At 44.3% G+C, this 20,253-nt stretch overlaps 3 protein-coding genes across 7 annotated transcripts in view; all 3 read left to right on the top strand.

The window, feature by feature from the left end:
• The window catches only part of LOC115189951 (fibroblast growth factor receptor substrate 2), a 64,011-nt gene extending 62,233 nt beyond the window's left edge, over positions 1-1,778 (top strand). For all 4 annotated transcript variants that reach the window (XM_029748475.1, XM_029748474.1, XM_029748473.1 and 1 more), the window contains exon 7: positions 1-1,778. This exon is cut by the window's left edge and continues 1,618 nt beyond it. The gene's annotated coding sequence lies outside the window, so the exon portion shown is untranslated.
• Positions 1,779-4,411: 2,633 nt separating this feature from the next.
• Positions 4,412-8,281, top strand: LOC115189937 (N-acyl-phosphatidylethanolamine-hydrolyzing phospholipase D-like; the record flags this gene model as incomplete). The annotated part of the gene is made up of 8 exons (XM_029748446.1): positions 4,412-4,588; positions 4,845-4,898; positions 5,297-5,479; positions 5,654-5,839; positions 6,065-6,132; positions 6,305-6,454; positions 6,812-6,926; positions 8,028-8,281. Coding segments are annotated over 8 exons (1,065 nt in total), but the record flags the coding sequence as incomplete, so codon positions are not given.
• Positions 8,282-8,389: 108 nt separating this feature from the next.
• LOC115189954 (N-acyl-phosphatidylethanolamine-hydrolyzing phospholipase D) lies at positions 8,390-19,618 on the top strand. Of its 2 annotated transcripts, none has more exons than XM_029748479.1 (6): positions 8,390-8,616; positions 11,895-12,083; positions 12,325-12,523; positions 13,460-14,109; positions 14,805-14,919; positions 18,875-19,618. In XM_029748479.1, exons 1-6 carry the CDS (start codon positions 8,507-8,509, stop codon positions 19,001-19,003), a joined length of 1,392 nt encoding a protein of 463 aa, XP_029604339.1. In that variant the 5' UTR covers positions 8,390-8,506; the 3' UTR covers positions 19,004-19,618. The 2 variants fall into 2 exon arrangements, with proteins under 2 accessions (XP_029604339.1, XP_029604340.1); XM_029748480.1 differs by lacking the exon at positions 8,390-8,616 and adding an exon at positions 9,335-9,497.
• The last annotated feature ends 635 nt before the right edge of the window (positions 19,619-20,253 follow it).

Raw genomic sequence — 20,253 nt, 5'->3', positions numbered from 1 at the left:
GGTCAAAAGGAGTGCATAACGACCCAGGGCCCAGAGGGTTCTGGTCAGAATGAGTGCATAACGACCCAGGGCCCAGAGGGTTCTGGTCAGAATGAGTGCATAACGACCCAGGGCCCAGAGGGTTCTGGTCAGAATGAGTGCACTACGTAGGGAATAGTGTTCCATTTGGGATGCAACCACTGTCGTCTGTCGTCGTCTTCAGTTGCACCTTCAACCTGACCCTTGTTGATGATGTCATACTTTGTTATACCTCCAAACTGAATGAAAAAAACAACAACATTTGAAGACAGAAGGGCTGTAGATTTGTTGCAATAAATTTCAAAAACTGATTTTAAAATGTCTTATTACTTCACAAGGAGTTACACTGTGTACTGAAAGTAGCCTGGTCCCACATCTGTTTGTGCAGTCTTTGTCATGACAAGGAGTGGCATGATGGCACAAGCAGACTGGTACCCAGGCTATACTGAAAGCTTACCTGAAAGGGGAGCGATGGTAGACCAGGATGGTAGACCAGGATGGTAGACCAGGATGGTAGACCAGGATGGTAGACCAGGATGGTAGACCAGGATGGTAGACCAGGTACACACCAATATAACACTATTTTATTCCTGAGGTCATTTGATACCTAATTAAAGAAGGAGTGAAACACCTTGACTTCTTGCCTGGTCCCAGATCAGTCTGTGCTCTTGTCTACTCCTTTGCTGTCATTGTCAGGCCAAACAATGAGTGACAGGGCGTTGGCATGACCCCACAAACAGACTGGTACCCAGGCTACCTTTTATTCCAAGTGCCTGTGTAAGTTTAGCTTGCGGTGATGTGCCAAACAGCGAGGTCTCTTTGAATGACGGACCTCCTCACCAATCTCTCTTGGTACGAATCCTTTATAGTGCTGATCATAAACTGAAATGGTGTTCAAGTCAACATTCATGTCGGTATTTGAAGCTACCAGGGTTGGGCTCAATTCCATTTCAATCCCAGTCAATTCAGGAAGTACACTGAAATTCCAATTCTATTTAATGCTTTTCAATGAGGAAAATGTGGAATTGGAATTTGGTTTACTTTCTGAATTGACGGAATGGAATTGACCCTAAGCCTGGAGTCTTCAGCCGTGTCTCGGGGTCGACGTCTTGGTACCACAGTCACTTTAGCCACTACTAAGTACAGACAGATGGTGTGTATCTATAAATGCCAAATGATGATGGCCACAATGAAGCTGTAATAATGTGTTTGTTCGTGCTGGCTGTACTGAAAGTACCCAAATCATACCGTTGGTATTCTGTGTGACATCATCATGTTCCAGGTTCCTTCCATCAGGGTTGGGGTCCAATTTACTTTACTATTCAGTCAATTCAGAAAGTCAATTGGAATTTCAGTTTTGCTTCCTGTATTGACAGAACTGAGAGGGAATTGACCCTCACCCTGCAAACAATAGTCAGTTTGTACAGGGCTCCCTGGTGGTTGTTGTTGAATGTCTTAGTTCAGTCTGAATTTTCCTTCCAAACGTTGTTGTGAACTAGGAAAACAGAAAAGCACAGTGTTTACCACACGATGCTGTCCGTCAGCCATGTTTCATAGGAGGACTGTGGGTTCCAACGTTTCATCTTCTGTTATCTGTTCTCTCATTGTATCATATTGTACAAATCATTATTATTGTGTTCTAACTTGCATTATATTTTTTTCTACCTACATTTTAAAAGAGTTCATAAACTATAGGAATTGTACAAAAAGTAGTTTAATAGATATTGTTTATTAAAGAAAGGAACTGTTAGTGGAAAAAATTGATTATTTGCCAAACTCCTTTTTTCAATTCTAGAATGTGATGATTTTCCCAGAGTTCTAGAATGTGATGATTTTCCCGGAGTTCTAGAATGTGATGATTTTCCCGAAGTTCTAGAATATGATGATTTTCCCAGAGTTCTAGAATGGGTTCCATTGGTTCCATTTACGATGTAAACATTCCTTATTTCCTCTGTTTTGGTCTCAGACCACTAGACACTATAAAGAACTATGCAGTGAGTGAAACAATTAATTACTCACTGGGCACAGACGTCAATTCAACATCTATTCCACGTTGGTTGAACGTAATTTTGTTGATTCAACCAGTGAGAGCCCATTGGGTCTTCTGTTTAAAACATAATGACTTCATATTGTATGGACTTTACATTGGTGGGGGGGAACATAATGACTTCATATTGTATGGACTTTACATTGGTGGGGGGGGGGAACATAATGACTTCATATTGTATGGACTTTACATTGGTGGGGGGGAACATAATGACTTCATATTGTATGGACTTTACATTGGTGGGGGGGGGGAACATAATGACTTCATATTGTATGGACTTTACATTGGTGGGGGGGAAACATAATGACTTCATATTGTATGGACTTTACATTGGTGGGGGGGGAAACATAATGACTTCATATTGTATGGACTTTACATTGGTGGGGGGGGGGAAACATAATGATTTCATATTGTATGGACTTTACATTGGTGGGGGGGGGGAAACATAATAACTTCATATTGTATGGACTTTACATTGGTGGGGGGGACGATTTTGATATTTGCATTTTTCTGTTCTGGAAATATGTGTTTACCAGAATGTTAGTATATTTTGACCAGAGGAAAAACCATACCGTGTATTTAGATGTCTACAACATTGTTCATACATATTCCATCACTGACAACAACCCCCTATGTTTTGTAGCATGGCAAAATAAAAAATGGAACTAAGTGTTGTCTCTGCTGGTTTGTTTTTCTATTTGTGTCATAATTATCATTGATGGCTTATTGCTTCGGTTTATCTTGTATTTGAGCCCTCACACACTGTACTGAAGGAGAGTGACACCTGGTGGTAATGGAAGGGACATGCAGTGCAACTGTCTACCTAGTGACGCAATAAGTGTGTGGAAATCATTTATATGGACAGGCTTCATTCTGAGTAATAAAGTGCAATGAGGAAGAATTGTCTGAAACAAAAGGCTTTAGGGAGAGCCCCGCAGGACTGGCTGGTCTTACCGTACATGAGGAGGACATTGTTAAGAGGTAGTCTTAGCTCGTCTCTAATCCCTGCAGGAGAGAACTCTTCACTGGACCAGGATAAGGTGAGAGAACTCTTCATTGGACCAGGATAAGGTGAGGAGAGAACTCTTTATTGGACCAGGATAAGGTGCAGGAGAGAACTCTTCATTGGACCAGGATAAGGTGAGGAGAGACCTCTTCATTGGACCAGGATAAGGTGAGGAGAGAACTCTTCATTGGACCAGGATAAGGTGCAGGAGAGAACTCTTCATTGGACCAGGATAAGGTGCAGGAGAGAACTCTTCATTGGACCAGGATAAGGTGAGAGAACTCTTCATTGGACCAGGATAAGGTGAGAGAACTCTTCATTGGACCAGGATAAGGTGCAGGAGAGAACTCTTCATTGGACCAGGATAAGGTGCAGGAGAGAACTCTTTATTGGACCAGGATAAAGTAAGAGATGATTCAGTCAGGTTGCACACATCTGATATCTGCATTAGAAGGTTTTATAGACATGTATAGATGTGTGTTTATTTTGAGGGGTTCAGTGTTGTTTTCTATAGTTATATCTTACTAATACCACATATGTTAGTATTGATATATCATTGGTATAACGGGAAGCTTGAATCATGTTCAATGTTCAAATCAATTGATTTATTGTAATCCATTTAAAGTTTTCAAAATGAATTAATCATATTTACACCATCTGTGAATCAATCCATTGTGGTTGGGTGATATGAGTAATTGCCCTTTGAACTCCAGGAAAAAGTTTTCACACAAGGTGAGACTTACCTAAGTTATAAGGAAACTGGTAGCAAGTTTACAGGAACAATAAGAAACAGTTGTTGGCCAAGATTATATTACAGCCTAGCAAATGGTTAAGTGACCTCTATTGTTGCTATCTTGCATGACTTTATACAGTGAGAGAAAAAAGTATTTGATCCCCTGCTCATTAAAATGCAAATCAATTTATAACATTTTTGACATGCGTTTTTCTGGATTTTTTTGTTGTTATTCTGTCTCTCACTGTTCAAATAAACCCACCATTAAAATTATAGACTGATCATTTCTTTTTCAGTGGGCAAACGTACAAAATCAGCCGAGGATCAAATACTTTTTTCCCCCTCACTGTAGAACAATTACCTTATGGGTCCAATTTCCTGGTATGGGTTTTCAGCTCTACATTTATGCAGCACCTGTCTGAAAAATCTGTCCAGTTGACTCACAGAACTTCTGTCAAGAGATATAGCACCAGAACAACTGCAGAACTTGATGTTGTGTCCTACACAGACCAGAGGAACAGGGACGAGGCCATGGCAGAGCAGGGGGAAGCCCAGGGGACAGGAGAGGAACCACGACCACCCAACACGCCATCCCTGGACCACCGGGGGGACGTGCCGGGAGGGTCAAGATGTGGAGAAGGGAGAAGTCATAACCAGATCCACGAGGGAGAAGAACGGTCGCTTCACCAACCCCTGGCCCACATGGCACTACCCCTCCTCTGCCTCCCTGCTCCGGTTCTACCTACTAGATAAGGACCACAGCAACGTACCCCGCTCCAAAGAGGTACGAATCCCATCTTTAACATCTTGGCTTTTTGCCTTGTTTTTGCTTGTTCATTCTAGATCCTATTAGCAATTTGCATAGAAATGTATCCTAGTAGATGATGCATGACAACCCCATGAAATGATATTTATTTAGACATCAGATGAATTTCAACCTCAGACAAGGAGTTGAAGTGCTTTCATCAAAGGTGTGCTGAATCCTTTTCAGCCAGGTATTTGTTGTTACTTACCAAGCGTTTGTGTGTCCCTGTGTTGAGGAGTTAGACTGTGAACTTCCCCTGTTGGATCCTTACTTCATCCAGAGCCCTGAGGTTTGATTTCATGTTGTTGTTTCTTGTTGATCTCTTTTAGTCTGCAATACTGTTCCCAGGGGTCCATGAAAACAATAGAACAATTTAACAATAATATAACGTATACATATATAACATAAAAGCTGGTTGAGAGAATGCCAAGAATGCGCAAAACTGTCATCAAGGTAAAGGGTGGCTACTTTGAAGACTTTCAAATGTAAAATATATTTTGATATGTTTAACACTTTTTTTGGGGTTACTACATGATTCCATGTGTTATTTCATAGTTTTGATGTCTTCACTATTATTCTACAATGTAGAGAATAGTCAATATAAAGAAAACCCCCTGGAATTAGTAGGTGTGTCCAGACTTTTGACTGGTCCTGTATATATATATATATATATATATATACACACAGGTGTCAAGAGCCGTGGGGTCTGGTCTCAGGGTGACCTGGCTGGGCCACGCATCAGTCCTGGTAGAGATGGACGGCCTGGTCATCCTCACTGACCCCATCTTCAGCCAGAGGGCATCTCCCTTCCAGTTCATTGGGCCCAAGAGGTTCAGGGGCCCGCCGTGTACAGTAGATCAACTACCCAAGGTGAGGTGCCTCCAAACACTTGAGGGTGTGTGTGTGTGTGTGTGTGTGTGTGTGTGTGTGTGTGTGTGTGTGTGTGTGTGTGTGTGTGTGTGTGTGTGTCTCAAGAGTTAAAAAAAGATGAAAACACATTTCCGTGGACTTTTCCAGTTGATAAATAAAGTGTTCTTCTTCCAGGTGGATGCTGTGCTCATCAGCCACACACACTACGACCACCTGGACGTAGGTTCAGTTAGCAGCCTCAATAAGCGCTTCGGCGCCGAGCTGCGTTGGTTTGTCCCTCTGGGACTCCAGGGCTGGATGCAGAGCTGTGGCTGTAAGAACGTGATAGAGTTGGACTGGTGGGAGGAGAGCTGTGTCCCTGTCCCCAGCCCTGTCGCTGTCCCCAGCCCTGTCGCTGTTCCCAGCCCTGTCGCTGTCCCCAGCCCTGTCGCTGTCCCCGTCCCTGTCCCCAGCCATGTTGCTGTCCCCGTCCCTGTCCCCAGCCCTGTCGCTGTCCCCAGCCCTGTCCCTGTCCCCAGCCCTGTCTCTGTCCCTGTCCCCAGCCCTGTCCCTGTCCCCAGCCCTGTCCCCAGTGGTGTCAGCCAGGATACAGTGATGTTCGTATTCACCCCAGCCCAGCACTGGTGCAAGCGCACCCCAACAGACGATAACAGGTTGCTTTCCTTACTTTACAGATAGCTGCTTTATTGAGGAGAGTTTTACTTTCAATGACTGTGATATGTGGTTGTCTTACCTACCTTGGTTGAAAGCACAGACTGTAAGTCGTTCTGGGTAAGAGCATCCACTAAAATGGCCTAAATGTGAACAGTTTCATGTGAATAACAGGGTGCTGTGGGGTAGCTGGTCTGTCCTGGGGCCCTGCAACCGCTTCTTCTTTGCTGGAGACACTGGCTACTGCTCGTCCTTCCAGGAGATAGGGAGGAGATTTGGTCCATTCGACCTGGCTGCCAAACCCATCGGTGCATACCTGCCCAGGTATGAAACTACTGTAGAGCTGTCCTGCCCAGGTATGAAACTAGTGTAGAGCTGTCCTGCCCAGGTATGAAACTAGTGTAGAGCTGTCCTGCCCAGGTATGAAACTAGTGTAGAGCTGTCCTGCCCAGGTATGTAACTAGTGTAGAGCTGTCCTGCCCAGGTATGAAACTAGTGTAGAGCTGTCCTGCCCAGGTATGAAACTAGTGTAGAGCTGTCCTGCCCAGGTATGAAACTAGTGTAGAGCTGTCCTGCCCAGGTATGAAACTAGTATAGAGCTGTCCTGCCCAGGTATGGATGGACACTGTTAACCATCCAGATCCAAATTCAATCCATCCATATATTGTTATTTCTCTTTAGAGACGTAATGAAGTCACTGCATGTGGACCCAGAGGAGGCTGTGGAGATTCATAAGGACGTTAAGGCCAAACACTCCCTGGCTATTCACTGGGGGACCTTCGCATTAGCTCATGAGGTGAGCATTCTATATATTCAGCCATTATATAAGCCTACATCCACAATATATGTTGGCCTCCAAAATTCATCTCCTCCATCTCCATCATCTCCCCCTCTCCATCTCCTCCCTCTCCTCCCTCTCCGTTTCCCCCCTCTCCTTCTCCCCCTCTCCATCTCCTCCCTCTCATCCATCTCCTCCCTCTCCATCCTCTCCTCCATCTCCTCCCTCTCCATCCTCTCCTCCATCTCCTCCCTCTCCATCCTCTCCTCCCTCTCCGTTTCCCCCCTCTCCTTCTCCCCCCTCTCCATCTCCTCCCTCTCCTCCTATAGAATGAGGTGAGCATTCTATATATTCAGCCATTATATAAGCCTACATCCACAATATATGTTGGCCTCCAAAATTCATCTCCTCCATCTCCATCATCTCCCCCCTCTCCTTCTCCCCCCTCTCCATCTCCTCCATCTCCTCCCTCTCCTCCATCTCCTCCCTCTCCGTTTCCTCCCTCTCCGTTTCCTCCCTCTCCATCTCCTCCCTTTCCAACTCCTCTCTCTCCACTCCTCTCTCTCCTCCCTGTCCATCCTCTCCAACTCCTCCCTCTCCATCCTCTCTCTCCATCCTCTCCAACTCCTCCCTCTCCATCCTCTCCATCTCCTCCCTGTCCATCCTCTCCAACTCCTCTCTCCTCCCTCTCCATCCTCTCTCTCCATCCTCTCCAACTCCTCCCTCTCCATCCTCTCCATCTCCTCCCTGTCCATCCTCTCCAACTCCTCCCTCTCCATCCTCTCTCTCCATCCTCTCCAACTCCTCCATCTCCTCCCTCTCCAACTCCTCCCTCTCTCTCCATCCTCTCCAACTCCTCTCTCCTCCCTCTCCATCCTCTCTCTCCATCCTCTCCAACTCCTCCCTCTCCATCCTCTCCATCTCCTCCCTGTCCATCCTCTCCATCCTCCCTCTCCATCCTCTCCATCTCCTCCATCTCCTCCCTCCATCTCCAACTCTTCTGCTCTCTCTCTCTTTCTCTATAGTTTTCTTCCAACTCATTTTTTTACCCAGTGCAAAGGAAAGCGCCTAGCTAATACTGTTCATATTTCCCTTTGTATCCCTCTCTCTCTCTCTCAGTATTACTTAGAGCCTCCAGTGAGACTCAGGGAGGCCATGGAGAAGAATGGGTTGAATGTGGAGCACTTCTTTGTCCTGAACCATGGAGAATCCAGAGTGTTGGGGGGAGACAGAGAAGGAGGGGGCATTTGAATGACCAGTGTGGGCTACATTGCCAGAAGCTGCAATATGAAAGAGTTTGGACTTCTGACAAAGAAATCTAAGCTTTGCACGTACATATTTGCAACTTTAAAAAATAAATCTATGTTTTTAATGCCAAGTGATATTGATTGCACTATTAAATTCATTTTACCAACATGGCTGTTTCTTTAAATGCGTGACCAAGGAAGTAAGGAAGTAGCTCATTTACTGTACACCAACTGTCAAGAGTTCCTGTTGTAAACACAATAACGTTACTAGTTTGATGTTTCTAGAATTGTAATCTAAGCAATTATGGTTAGGCCAACTAGACCAAGTCAACTAACTAACGCATTCCGACTATGGCTGCTTCCAAGTGCATCTTCACTCCACGAGTTTGGAAAAGTCCACTTTCCAGGTGTATTCACCGAGCCGCACGTGCTCTGAACACAGCGAAGGGCACTTTGTCAAGGTGATTATTTGTCAGCGTACAAAACAACTTTTAAATAGGGGTTCGATGTGTATTCTTTTAAGTGCACATCTCATTCAACAGAAGACGAACTACTCGGTACTTCTACTCGGGTGGCTTCACTTGCTACAATGTATCCACTTGTGGCTCACTCACGTAAACACGTCCAATTGGCTAAACAGGGCCATGTTCGGTTGCCAAACGTTCTCGAACGTCGCAGATAGAAATGTCCGGAATAGAGCTGATGTGATTCCTTATTCTACATGTCAGGCGCATGTTTGTTTTTACATAGAAATAGGCTATCTGAACGTTCCAAAACGTTGCGTCATGCTGAACGCGCCCCAGTGCACTGTTGTGCTGACGTGTTACCTTCACTTTGTACTGTAACTTGTCAACTTGGGCCTTGTCAATAAATATTTATGTTTGGAGCTTTCAGCTGCTAGTTGGTGTCTTCGCTCACTTGGGTAAAGATCTCCAGTCTGTAAGTGCATTATTATAGGATTAATACGTGCACCATTGACCAACGGTCTAGTTTAGATATTCCGCCAAATAATGTTTTAAGCTATTTTTAGACGTATTTCATAATCATATTTTCATTGCAATTGCAAATGAATGGGCAGTTTCGGCACGTAGTTTCTTGCATCGAAAAGAGGAGGATTTTAATAGGCTAGGCTGCTGTAATTTCGTCACATGGTAGGCTTTTTCACCGACGTCAGAAGCCTTGCCTGGTAGGCTTGTACCAGTGCGTTGTGGAACATTGGCCGTACTTGCTGGGCACTTTTCCCACACAGTTCTGCGGATATCTCGCTGTAACAATATCAGAAGAAATGTCGCGCCACTGACGGATTTACAAGTCGCCCTTGACTTATTCTATCCGTTTTCAGGTAGTATTTTATTGACTGCGTTGTTGTGACTGTGACGTAGGCTGACCGTTCAAGCTGCGAATGATCGATTGTCTCTGTTGTTCCGCTTAGTTCACCACATTCCTCCTTCTCTCTTTTAGGTTCGTCAATAGAAAGAACCCTGTCTGTTTTTATTATCGCGATAAATCTTCTCGATATATAGCAGCAATTCTTTCTAGTGATCCGTTTGTTTTGTTCTTGGTCGGATCAACAAAGAAACATTTGTTGTACTTCTCTGGTGGTTTATTATGGGTCCATTCAAGCCATTCAATAGGCCAATACGTGCAACAGAGCTCCACTGTAGGCAACGTGAAATGTATAGAGTGCGTACGTTGTAAGGGGACTCGGTAAATAGGACCAGTGGACAACTACACAGCGCTTCAAACAGAAACTACTGTGAACAGGGTTGACACAGGAATGGGGCTATTTCACCTTTATTTAACCAGGTAGGCCAGTTGAGAACAAGTTCTCATTTACAACTGAGACCTGGCCAAGATAAATCAAATCAAAGCAACGCGACAAAGACAACACAGAGTTACACATTGGATGAACAAACGTACAGTCAATAACACAATAGAAAAATCTATGTACAGTGTGTGCAAATGTAGTACGTTTAGGGATGTAAGGCAATAAATAGGCCATAGTAGCAAAATAATTACAATTTAGCATTAACACTGGAGTGACAGATGTGCAGATGATGATGTGCAAGAAGAGATACTGGGGTGCAAAAGAGCAACAACAACAAAATAACAATATGAGGTGGTTGGGTGGGCTATTTACAGATGGGCTGTGTACAGGTACAGTGATCGGTAAGCTGCTCTGACAGCTGATGCTTAAAGTTAGTGAGGAAGATAAGTCTCCAGCTTGTGATTTTTGCAATTTGTTCCAGTCATTGGCAGCAGAGATCTGGAAGGAAAGGTGGCCAAAGTAGGTGTTAGCTTTGGGGGTGACCAGTGAAATATACCTGCTGGAGCGTGTTGCTATGGAGACCAGTGAGCTGAGATAAGGTGGGGCTTTACCTAGCAGAGACTTGTAGATGACCTGGAGCCAGTGGGTTTGGCGAAAATGTAGCGAGGGTCAGCCAACGAGAGCATACAGGTCGCAGTGGTGGGTAGTATATGGGGTTTTGGTGACAAAACGGATGGCACTGTGATAGATTACATCCAATTTGCTGAGTAGAGTGTTGGAGGCTATTTTGTAAATGACATCGTTCACCTGTACCATCGTGTATTGTAGGCTTCATAGTTCCTGGTAGCAGTGAAGGCCCCATGGAGGGCCCATTCAGTAGCTCAGAGAGATGGATTGGCAGGAGGGACATATACACTGATTATACCAGACATTAGGAACACATTCCTAATATTTAGTTGCCCCCCCCCCCCCTCAGAACAGCCTCAACTCGTTGGGTCAAGGACTCGGTGTCGAAAGCGTTCCACAGGGATGCTGGCCCACGTTGACTCCAATGCTTCTCACAGCTGTGTCAAGTTGGCTGGATGTTCTTTTGGTGGTGGACCATTCTTCATACACATGGCAAGACTGTTGAGCGTGGAAAAACCCAGCAGCTTTGCAGTTCTTGACACAAACCGGTGCACCTGGCACCTACTACCATACCCCGTTCAAAGGCACTTAAATATTTGTATTCACCCTCTGAATGGCACACATACACAATCCATGTCTCAAGGCTTAAAACTCCTTTAACCTGTCTCCTCCCCTTCATCTACACTGACTGAAGTGGATTTAACAAGTGACATACAATAAGGGATCATAACTTTCACCCTAGATTCACCTGGACTATCCAGACTTGTCTGCTGTCTTGTGTATGTGTCAGTTAGCATTTGGCAGACCAGTAACTTCCTCTTCATTTGACTGAGGTGATGCCTTTCCACCTGTCCAGAGATAAGATACAGCTGAAACAATGGACTCAGGCAGTTGTATATTAAAGGTGCGGTCCACTGTGTGCTAGTCTTGACAGACACTGTGTCTTTATTCAAAGTAGGAAGCAGTAAAAAGTAATGTTGTTGACCACATTATACTATAGGTGCCAGTGAAAGTCATGTTGCTGACATCTCACATACAGTCGGCCTGGTGATGGCTGTCGGCCTGGTGATGGCTGTCGGCCTGGTGATGGCTGTCGGCCTGGTGATGGCTGTTGAGGAGGATTGTTTTGGAACTGTTGCACAGGGTTACACCGTGTCACAATAAACATGCTTTCACATCTGGGATTTCACAAGACGCTGTCGGCCATCCAGGGACAAACCACAGAAATAGACACTAACTGTACTGTGTGCAGGCTTTTCTTCCTGAATTAATATCTGTGTGTTCCCCCCCCAGCATATTTGTAAGCTTTTATTTGTATTTCTTGTTTTATTAACCTTCCTATAGACCAGGAGCCCAACACTGTCCCCCCATGGAGGAGAGCGGAGGAGCAGGAGGAGAGGTGGATGAGAACCAGGTGTTGATGGAGGAGAGGGGTGTCTCTCCTGGAGATTCCCCAGGGACGGAGGAGGGTTCCCCAGCCGTGGTCCGGCCCCGTGACCCTCCCACCTCCACCCTGCAGGACGCAGGGCCTCGGTAGGTATAGACAATGAACATCTTTGCAGTTTTTACATGCACCTTAATGCCATCCAGCTCCTGAAGTTGCAGAATAATATTTCTGTGTTTTTTTGTCTTTATCTTTTGTGATCATCTGTTTCTAACTGTATCGACTCTTTGTGTGTGTGTGTGTGTATATATATATATGTATGTTTGCACACCAAATTTCCTGTCTGGACACAATAGGCAGTAAAAACGTTTGATTGATTGACTCCTCCAGGAAGAGCAGCTCCTCCAGGTCCTCCAGGAAGAGCTTCCGTCTGGATTACCGGTTGGAGGAGGAGGTGACTGGGTCGAGCCGGGACAAACATGGCCGCTTTACTAACCCCTGGTCCACGTGGAAGTTCCCTTCCTGGTCCACCCTGCTGCGCTTCTTCCTGCTGGAGAAGAACCACAGTAATGTACCCAGCTCTAAAGAGGTGAGACACATTCTGACGTTGGACGTATATAATAGGTCTTTCTCACTCATTTCAGCTGCCATTTCTAGCACCCACAGCCGTTGTCAAAACGCTTTGCAAAACAAACCCAGCTCTGATGGAGACCACCACACCTGATAAGGTTCATTGTCAGTCAAACTGTCCACTCTTTATTATAAGGAACTTATTACACATATGCCTAGACCTGTACTCCAACTCCACAGGTTGAATAATCCGTTTTTACTGTACACAGTTCACACCCAACAATTACCTCCTGTCCTGACTGAGCTTGTTCTGTCTGTCCTGACTCCTGAGGTCTGTCATTAAATATCTCCTGAGCACGTCAGAGTTTATCAACTGTGATTTGTAAGGCTGCGCCTCACGTCCACAGTTAGGTTAGCTGTTAGTCCTGGAGGAGGCCTCCCATTCCATCAACACTGTGCTCTGGTAACAACCCAGGGTATTTTTAGATGGCTGTAAATCAATCTCACCTCACGACTCAGACACTGGCTCTGTTTTCTAGACATGTAGTGGTCAGGAAGGAAGGGCCTAATAGTTTAAAGGAAAATGAAACGTCGACTCGACTCTATTTCCAATCATCTTTCTGATAAAGAGGAAAGATGTATTAAAGTGTTTAATCATCTGTGTTTTGAATTGTTATGCTGATATAACTTCATCAAATGAACCTCAAACAAATCTTACAACCAGTGTCATATCCAAACGGAAAAACAAAAATGAGCGTTTTTTTTTTTTTATTGGTTATTTTGTTTGGTGACTTGAAAATGACCGAAGCAGTAGTGAAATGTTGAAAAGAGGAAGAGCTTCCAGTGATGGAGCCTTTCTTACCCTCCTCCTCCTCCTCTGTCTCAGCTGGTGAATGAATCTGAATGAATTGATACCAACAAGCCATATTAAAGTCTGTGTTCTTGTGCTACTCAGGTCTTAGACGAAGAGCTTCCAGTAGTGGAGCCTTGGTTCCTCCGTGTCCCTGAGGCAGCAGACGGCGCCGTGGGGTCTGGTCTCAGGGTGACCTGGCTGGGCCACGCATCAGTCCTGGTAGAGATGGACGGCCTGGTCATCCTCACTGACCCCATCTTCAGCCAGAGGGCATCTCCCTTCCAGTTCATGGGCCCCAAGAGGTACCGGGGTCCCCCTTGTACGGTTGATCAACTCCCCCGGATTGACGCCGTTGTCATCAGCCACTCCCACTACGACCACCTGGACGCGGGCACCGTGACCCAGTTGAACGAGCGGTTCGGTGGGGATCTCCGATGGTTTGTGCCGTTGGGACTCATGGACTGGATGCAGAAGAGCGGGTGTGAGAATGTGATAGAGTTAGACTGGTGGGAGGAGAACTGTGTGCCAGGTCACGATGAAGTCACGTTTGTGTGTACACCGGCGCAGCACTGGTGCAAGCGCACCCCCACGGACGATAACCAGGTGCTGTGGGGTAGCTGGTCTGTCCTGGGGCCCTGCAACCGCTTCTTCTTTGCTGGAGACACCGGCTACTGCTCGTCCTTCCAGGAGATAGGGAGGAGATTTGGTCCATTCGACCTGGCTGCCATACCCATCGGCGCATACCTGCCCAGGTATGAAACTAGTGTACACCTGTCCTGCCCAGGTATGAAACTAGTGTAGAGCTGTCCTGCCCAGGTATGAAACTAGTGTAGAGCTGTCCTGCCCAGGTATGAAACTAGTGTAGAGCTGTCCTGCCCAGGTATGAAACTAGTGTAGAGCTGTCCTGCCCAGGTATGAAACTAGTGTAGAGCTGTCATGCCCAGGTATGAAACTAGTGTAGAGCTGACCTGCCCAGGTATGAAACTAGTGTAGAGCTGTCCTGCCCAGGTATGTAACTAGGTATGAAACTAGTGTAGAGCTGTCCTGCCCAGGTATGAAACTAGTGTAGAGCTGTCCTGCCCAGCTGTGATTGCTTTAGTACAAGGGTGCCCATACCTCCCCCTGGATAGCCACTGGGAGTGCAGGTTTTTGTTCCAATCCTGCCCTAACACCTGCTTTATCTAATCAGCTGTTCATCAGGACCTTGATGAACTGAATCAGGTTTAGAACAGGGTTGGAGTAAAAGCCTGCACACCCAGTAGTATTCTAGAAAGAGGGTTGGATCATGGACTGTAGTATTAGATTCCCCTCAACTGTATATTCACTTAGAATTTATTAAAGTCAACTGTATATTCACTTAGAATTTATTACAGTCAACTGAAGTTCCCTAAGTTTGTTAAGCCTTCATTAGGCCAAACCCAGAAAACCCAAGTTTGTCCTCCCTCAGAGATGTAATGCGTGGACAGCATGTGGACCCGGAGGAGGCTGTGGAGATCCACAAAGACATCCAGGCCAGACACTCCCTGGCTATTCACTGGGGAACCTTCGCTTTAGCTTACGAGGTGAGCATGAACAGTTCTGAATGGGTGATCGACTGGATCTCTTTTTATAAGGCATACTGTATGTACCTGCTGTAAAAATGGGTTTTGGTGTCAATTATCAGTTGTTAGCATCACTCCAAGTGGGTTTTATTTTTGCCTTAATACTAAGTCATGTCACATCAGAGATGTATGGCCTATCCAATGGGATTCTCTGAATGTAATGATCAGGAAGAAGACATTTGCTCTGCCTCCCAGCTGAAACTAGAGACCGAAGGTCAGGAGAACTAAAACTGAGGTTAGGTCCATGGTAATAAATGAACCCTGTCACAACACGTCAACCGCGGATCTGACCTCTGCATTTTTAGACTCAGTTTAGAGAAACACATATTTTCCATTGTGTCCTTTTGTGTGATGAGAACAAACACGCTGTCAGACACCCCTTCAACCATTCAGCCTAAAGACAAAGGTGGGATTGTTCAGCGTCCCACAATAGATGTGAAAACTCATATTAGGTCGCTTGCTGCTGCGTTCAGTTGAAATCGGCACGTGTTGGGAAATGCAGAGGAATGTGTTTGGTGTTTGCATTAGAAGAACCGTTGATTATCTGTGACATCGTTCAACTTTCCCCTGATGCTTTGGCCTTAGCAGATGGCTTTGTTGGTAGAACCGTTCTCTTAAATCCGTGCAGAAAGCAACACACAGGGACATACGAGTTTACTTGTTTATGGAGTCCAAGTAAAGTCTTTGATTACTTTATTTAGTTCATACACATCGCCTCTGTGATGTTGAAACAAGTAGTTTGGTTCCCGGCAGCAGTCGTCCTGTTGGCAGGCTTTGAGAGAGAACCTTTTGTCTGTCTGACGTTTCTGCTTAGGGAGGCAGCTCAAAAAGCCTCTCTAGCCTGACATGTACTGTCCACTCCTAAACCCTGGAGTATCTCGCTATCAAGCAAGTGAAATACACTACCGGTCAAACGTTTTAGAACACCTACTCATTCAAGGGTTATTCTTTATTTTTACTATTTTCTACATTGTAAAATAATTGTGAAGACTTCAAAACTATGAAGTAACACATATGGAATCATGTAGTAACCAAAAAAGTGTTAAACAAATCAAAATATATTTTATATTTGAGATTCTTTAAAGTAGCCACCCTTTGCCTTGTTGACAGCTATGCACACTCTTGGCATTCTCTCAACCAGCTTCACCTGGAGTTATTTTCCAACAGTCTTGAAGGAGTTCACACATATGCTGAGCACTTGTTGGCTGCTTTTCCTTCACTCTGCGGTCCAACTCATCCCAAACCATCTCAGTTTGGTTGAGGTCGAGGGATTGTGGAGGCCAGGTCATCTGATGCAGCACTCTCCTTCTTGGTAAAATAGCCCTTACACAGCCTGGAGGTGTGTTGGGTCATTGTCCTGTTGAAAAACAAATGATAGTCCCACTAAGTCTAAACCAGATGGGATAGCGTATCACTGCAGAATGCTGTGGTAGCCATCATGGTTAAGTGTGCCTTGAATTCTAAATAAATCACAGACAGTGTCACCAGCAAAGCACCCTCACACTATAACACCTCCTCCTCCATGCTTCATGGTGGGAAATACACATGCGGAGATCATCCGTTCACCTACTCCACGTCTCACAAAGACACGGCGGTTGGAACCAAAAATCTCCAATTTGGACTCCAGACCAAAGGACAAATTTCCTCAGGTCTAATGTCCATTGCTCGTTCTTCTTATTGGTGTCCTTTAGTAGTGGTTTCTTTGCAGCTATTCAACCATGAAGGCCTGATTCACACAGTCTCTTCTTAACCTGTCTGGGTGAGCGTCCCACCCTAGTCAACAGCCAGTGGAATCGCGTGGCGCGAAATACAAATACCTCAAAAATGCTATAACTTCAATTTCTCAAACATATGACTATTTTACACCATTTTAAAGACAAGACTCTCGTTAATTTAACCACATTGTCCGATTTCAAAAAGGCTTTACAGCGAAAGCAAAACATTAGATTGTCAGGAGAGTACCCTGCCAAAAATAATCACACAGCCATTTTCAAAGCAAGCATATATGTCACAAAAACCAAAACCACAGCTAAATGCAGCACTAACCTTTGATGATCTTCATCAGATGACACTCCTAGGACATTATGTTATACAATACATGCATGTTTTGTTCAATCAAGTTCATATTTATATCAAAAAACTGCTTTTTACATTAGCATGTGATGTTCAGAACTAGCATACCCACCGAAAACTTCCAGTGAATTTACTAAATTACTCATGATAAACGTTCACAAAAAACATAAAATAATTTAAGAATTATAGATACAGAACTCCTTTATGCAATCGCGGTGTCAGATTTTCAAATAGCTTTTTGGCGAAAGCACATTTTGCAATATTCTGAGTACATAGCTCGGCCATCACGGCTAACTATTTTGACACCCACCAAGTTTGGTGCTCACTAAACTCAGAATCACTATTAGAAAAATTGGATTACCTTTGCTGTTCTTCATCAGAATGCACTCCCAGGACTTCTACTTCAACAACAACTGTTTTGGTTCCAAATAATCCATAGTTATATTCAAATAGCTCCGTTTTGTTCGTGCGTTCAGGTCACTATCCGAAGGGTGACGCGCGAGCGCATTTCGTGACAAAAAAAAAAAAGCAAAATATTCCATTACCGTACTTAGAAGCATGTCAAACGCTGTTTAAAATCAATTTTTATGCAATTTCTCGTAAAATAGCAATAATATTCCAACCGGGCAACGTTGTATTCATTCAAAGGCTGAAAGAAAAAAATGGAGTAGTCTCGTGAACGCGCATCTCAGCCTCACTGTCCCCAGGCTGACCACTTACAAACTCTCCTGCTGTTCTTCGCCCAGAGACAGCAGACACCCCATTCCACTTTCTGGCGCCTTCTGAGAGCCAATGGAAGCCTTAGAAAATGTCACGTTACAGCACAGATGCTGTATTTTTGATAGAGATGCAACAGAAGGACAACAAATTGTCAGACAGGGCACTTCCTGTATGGAATCTTCTCAGGTTTTGGCCTGCCATATGAGTTCTGTTATACTCACAGACACCATTCAAACAGTTTTAGAAACTTTAAAGTGTTTTCTATCCAAATCTACTAATTATATGCATATTCTCGTTTCTGGGCAAGAGTAGTAACCAGTTTAAATCGGGTACGTTTTTTTATCCGGCCGTGCAAATACTGCCCCCTAGCCCCAACAGGTTATTAACAGTTGATGTTGAGATGTGTCTGTTACTTGAACTCTGTGACGAATTTATTTGGGCTGCAATTTCTGAGACTGGTAACTCTAGTGAACTTATCCTCTGCAGCAGAGGTAACTCTGGATCTTCCATTCCTGTGACGGTCCTCATGAGAGCCAGTTTCATAGCGCTTGATGGTTTTTGCGTATGCACTTGAAGAAACTTTAACATTTCTTGAAATGTTCCATATTGACTGACCTTCATGTCTTAAAGTAATGATGGACTGTTGTTTCTCTTTGCTTATTTGAGCTGTTTTTGCCATAATATGGACTTGGTCTTTTACCAAATAGGGCTATCTTCTGTATACCACCCTACCTTGTCACAACACAACTGATTGGCTCAAACGCATTAAAAAGGAAATAAATTCCACAAATTAACTTTTAAGAAGTCCCACCTGTTAATTGAAATGCATTCCAGGTGACTACCTCATGAAGCTGGTTGAGAGAATCCCAAGAGTGTGCAAAGCTGTCATCAAGGCAAAGGGTGGCTATTTGAATAATCTCAAATATAAAATATTTAATATTATATTTTTGGTTACTACATGATTCCATATGTGTTATTTCATAGTTTTGATGTCTTCACTATTATTCTACCATGTAGAAAATAGCAAAAATAAAGAAAAACCCTTGAATGAGTAGGTGTTCTAAAACGTTTGACCGGTAGTGTAGATAATAGATGACTGTCTCTGTCTATGTGTCTCTCTCAGTATTACTTAGAGCCTCCAGTGAGACTCAGGGAGGCCATGGAGAAGAATGGGTTGAATGTGGAGCACTTCTTTGTCCTGAACCATGGAGAATCCAGAGTGCTGAATGCAGACCAGGAAGTCTTTGAATGATTGGACCAAAATGGTGCCTAAGCCCCTCCCACAAGCTGGAGAAGACGAAACAGCACTGTGGCTTAAAGCATACAGCTGAATCAATGGATAAGCTCTCATCGTCAGCAGTCTAGTTGGTGGTGTACTAGAGAGTTGAATGATGGCCACTATGAAATTAACACCCTGTCCATTTATCCAATGATTGTTTTTCTATGCCAAATGTCTGACGCCAGAACTGTCAACAAGAAACATTTCTGAAAATGTTTTGCTGATGTGTTATCATATAGCTGCAGTGTCATCAGTCGTGTCAAAGTGATGAATGTGTATGTTTTACACACTGGACACAATACACGTCATTCTGCTCCAACTTGCACATTGTTTCTGTGCACAACTACAATTGTATGGCTTCATAGTCCAGCACAATCACCAATCACATTTTGTAGAGTTATGTAACCAAATCTTCTGGAGTCATCGAATGCTGAACAGTTCATGTGTACTACTATACGCTGTGTAATATACTGTATGTACTTGGATGTTACAATACCGTTTTAGTAGGTCTGGAAACACGCTGTTGTCTGTGGGGATTTCACCCTCCTCCGTGTTACAGCTGTCATTAAAACTCTGCTCTCTGATGTACAGACTTGTCTTGTGAGAGGGGGACAGTCTTAGGTCATTAGGTAGGGCCAGAGTCATTCCTCAACTTCAATACTTGGTTCTGCAATACTGACCACTTTAGATTGGAGTTATATGTTTTTATTTAACGTTAAATGACTGGATTCAAACCATATCGCGTAAGATCTGTATTGTAGCGTCATTTTAAATGGGAATTTATGAATTTACGGTGACAGATGCAGCGTTTAACCATGAATGCAGTCTCCCGAGAACACGGGAACAGTGCCTTTAATTCTCTGTTGCGCCAGATCTTCCCAGATGGGTTGACAAACCTTAGGTTATGTGTTCACTACTTGTCTTTTGTACAACTCTCAACGTCAAACATACAAAGAGGTGTGAATATCCTGTGGCTGAAGGATCTCACCCCTGATTCACAGGGTTGTTGGTTCAAACCAAGACAGAGCCCATGAGTTTGGTTGGGCTGATAGTTGAAAGACAGAACTCATGGGGGTGAATACTTGGGGTCCCTCCTGTGAACAGCAGTGGTTATAGAGAATATCCTCTATTTAGAAACAGTTTTCTTCCATAAACACATCAGGTTACAGTTCAGGAACACAAGGATGGAACCGCCCCCTTCCAGCCAACACACCACTGGTCTC

This window comes from Salmo trutta, unplaced genomic scaffold, assembly GCF_901001165.1.
Source record: "Salmo trutta unplaced genomic scaffold, fSalTru1.1, whole genome shotgun sequence".
Taxonomy (NCBI): domain Eukaryota; kingdom Metazoa; phylum Chordata; class Actinopteri; order Salmoniformes; family Salmonidae; genus Salmo; species Salmo trutta.
The sequence above is the reverse complement of the archived record's forward strand: the minus strand, read 5'-3'. Positions and strand labels throughout refer to the sequence as shown.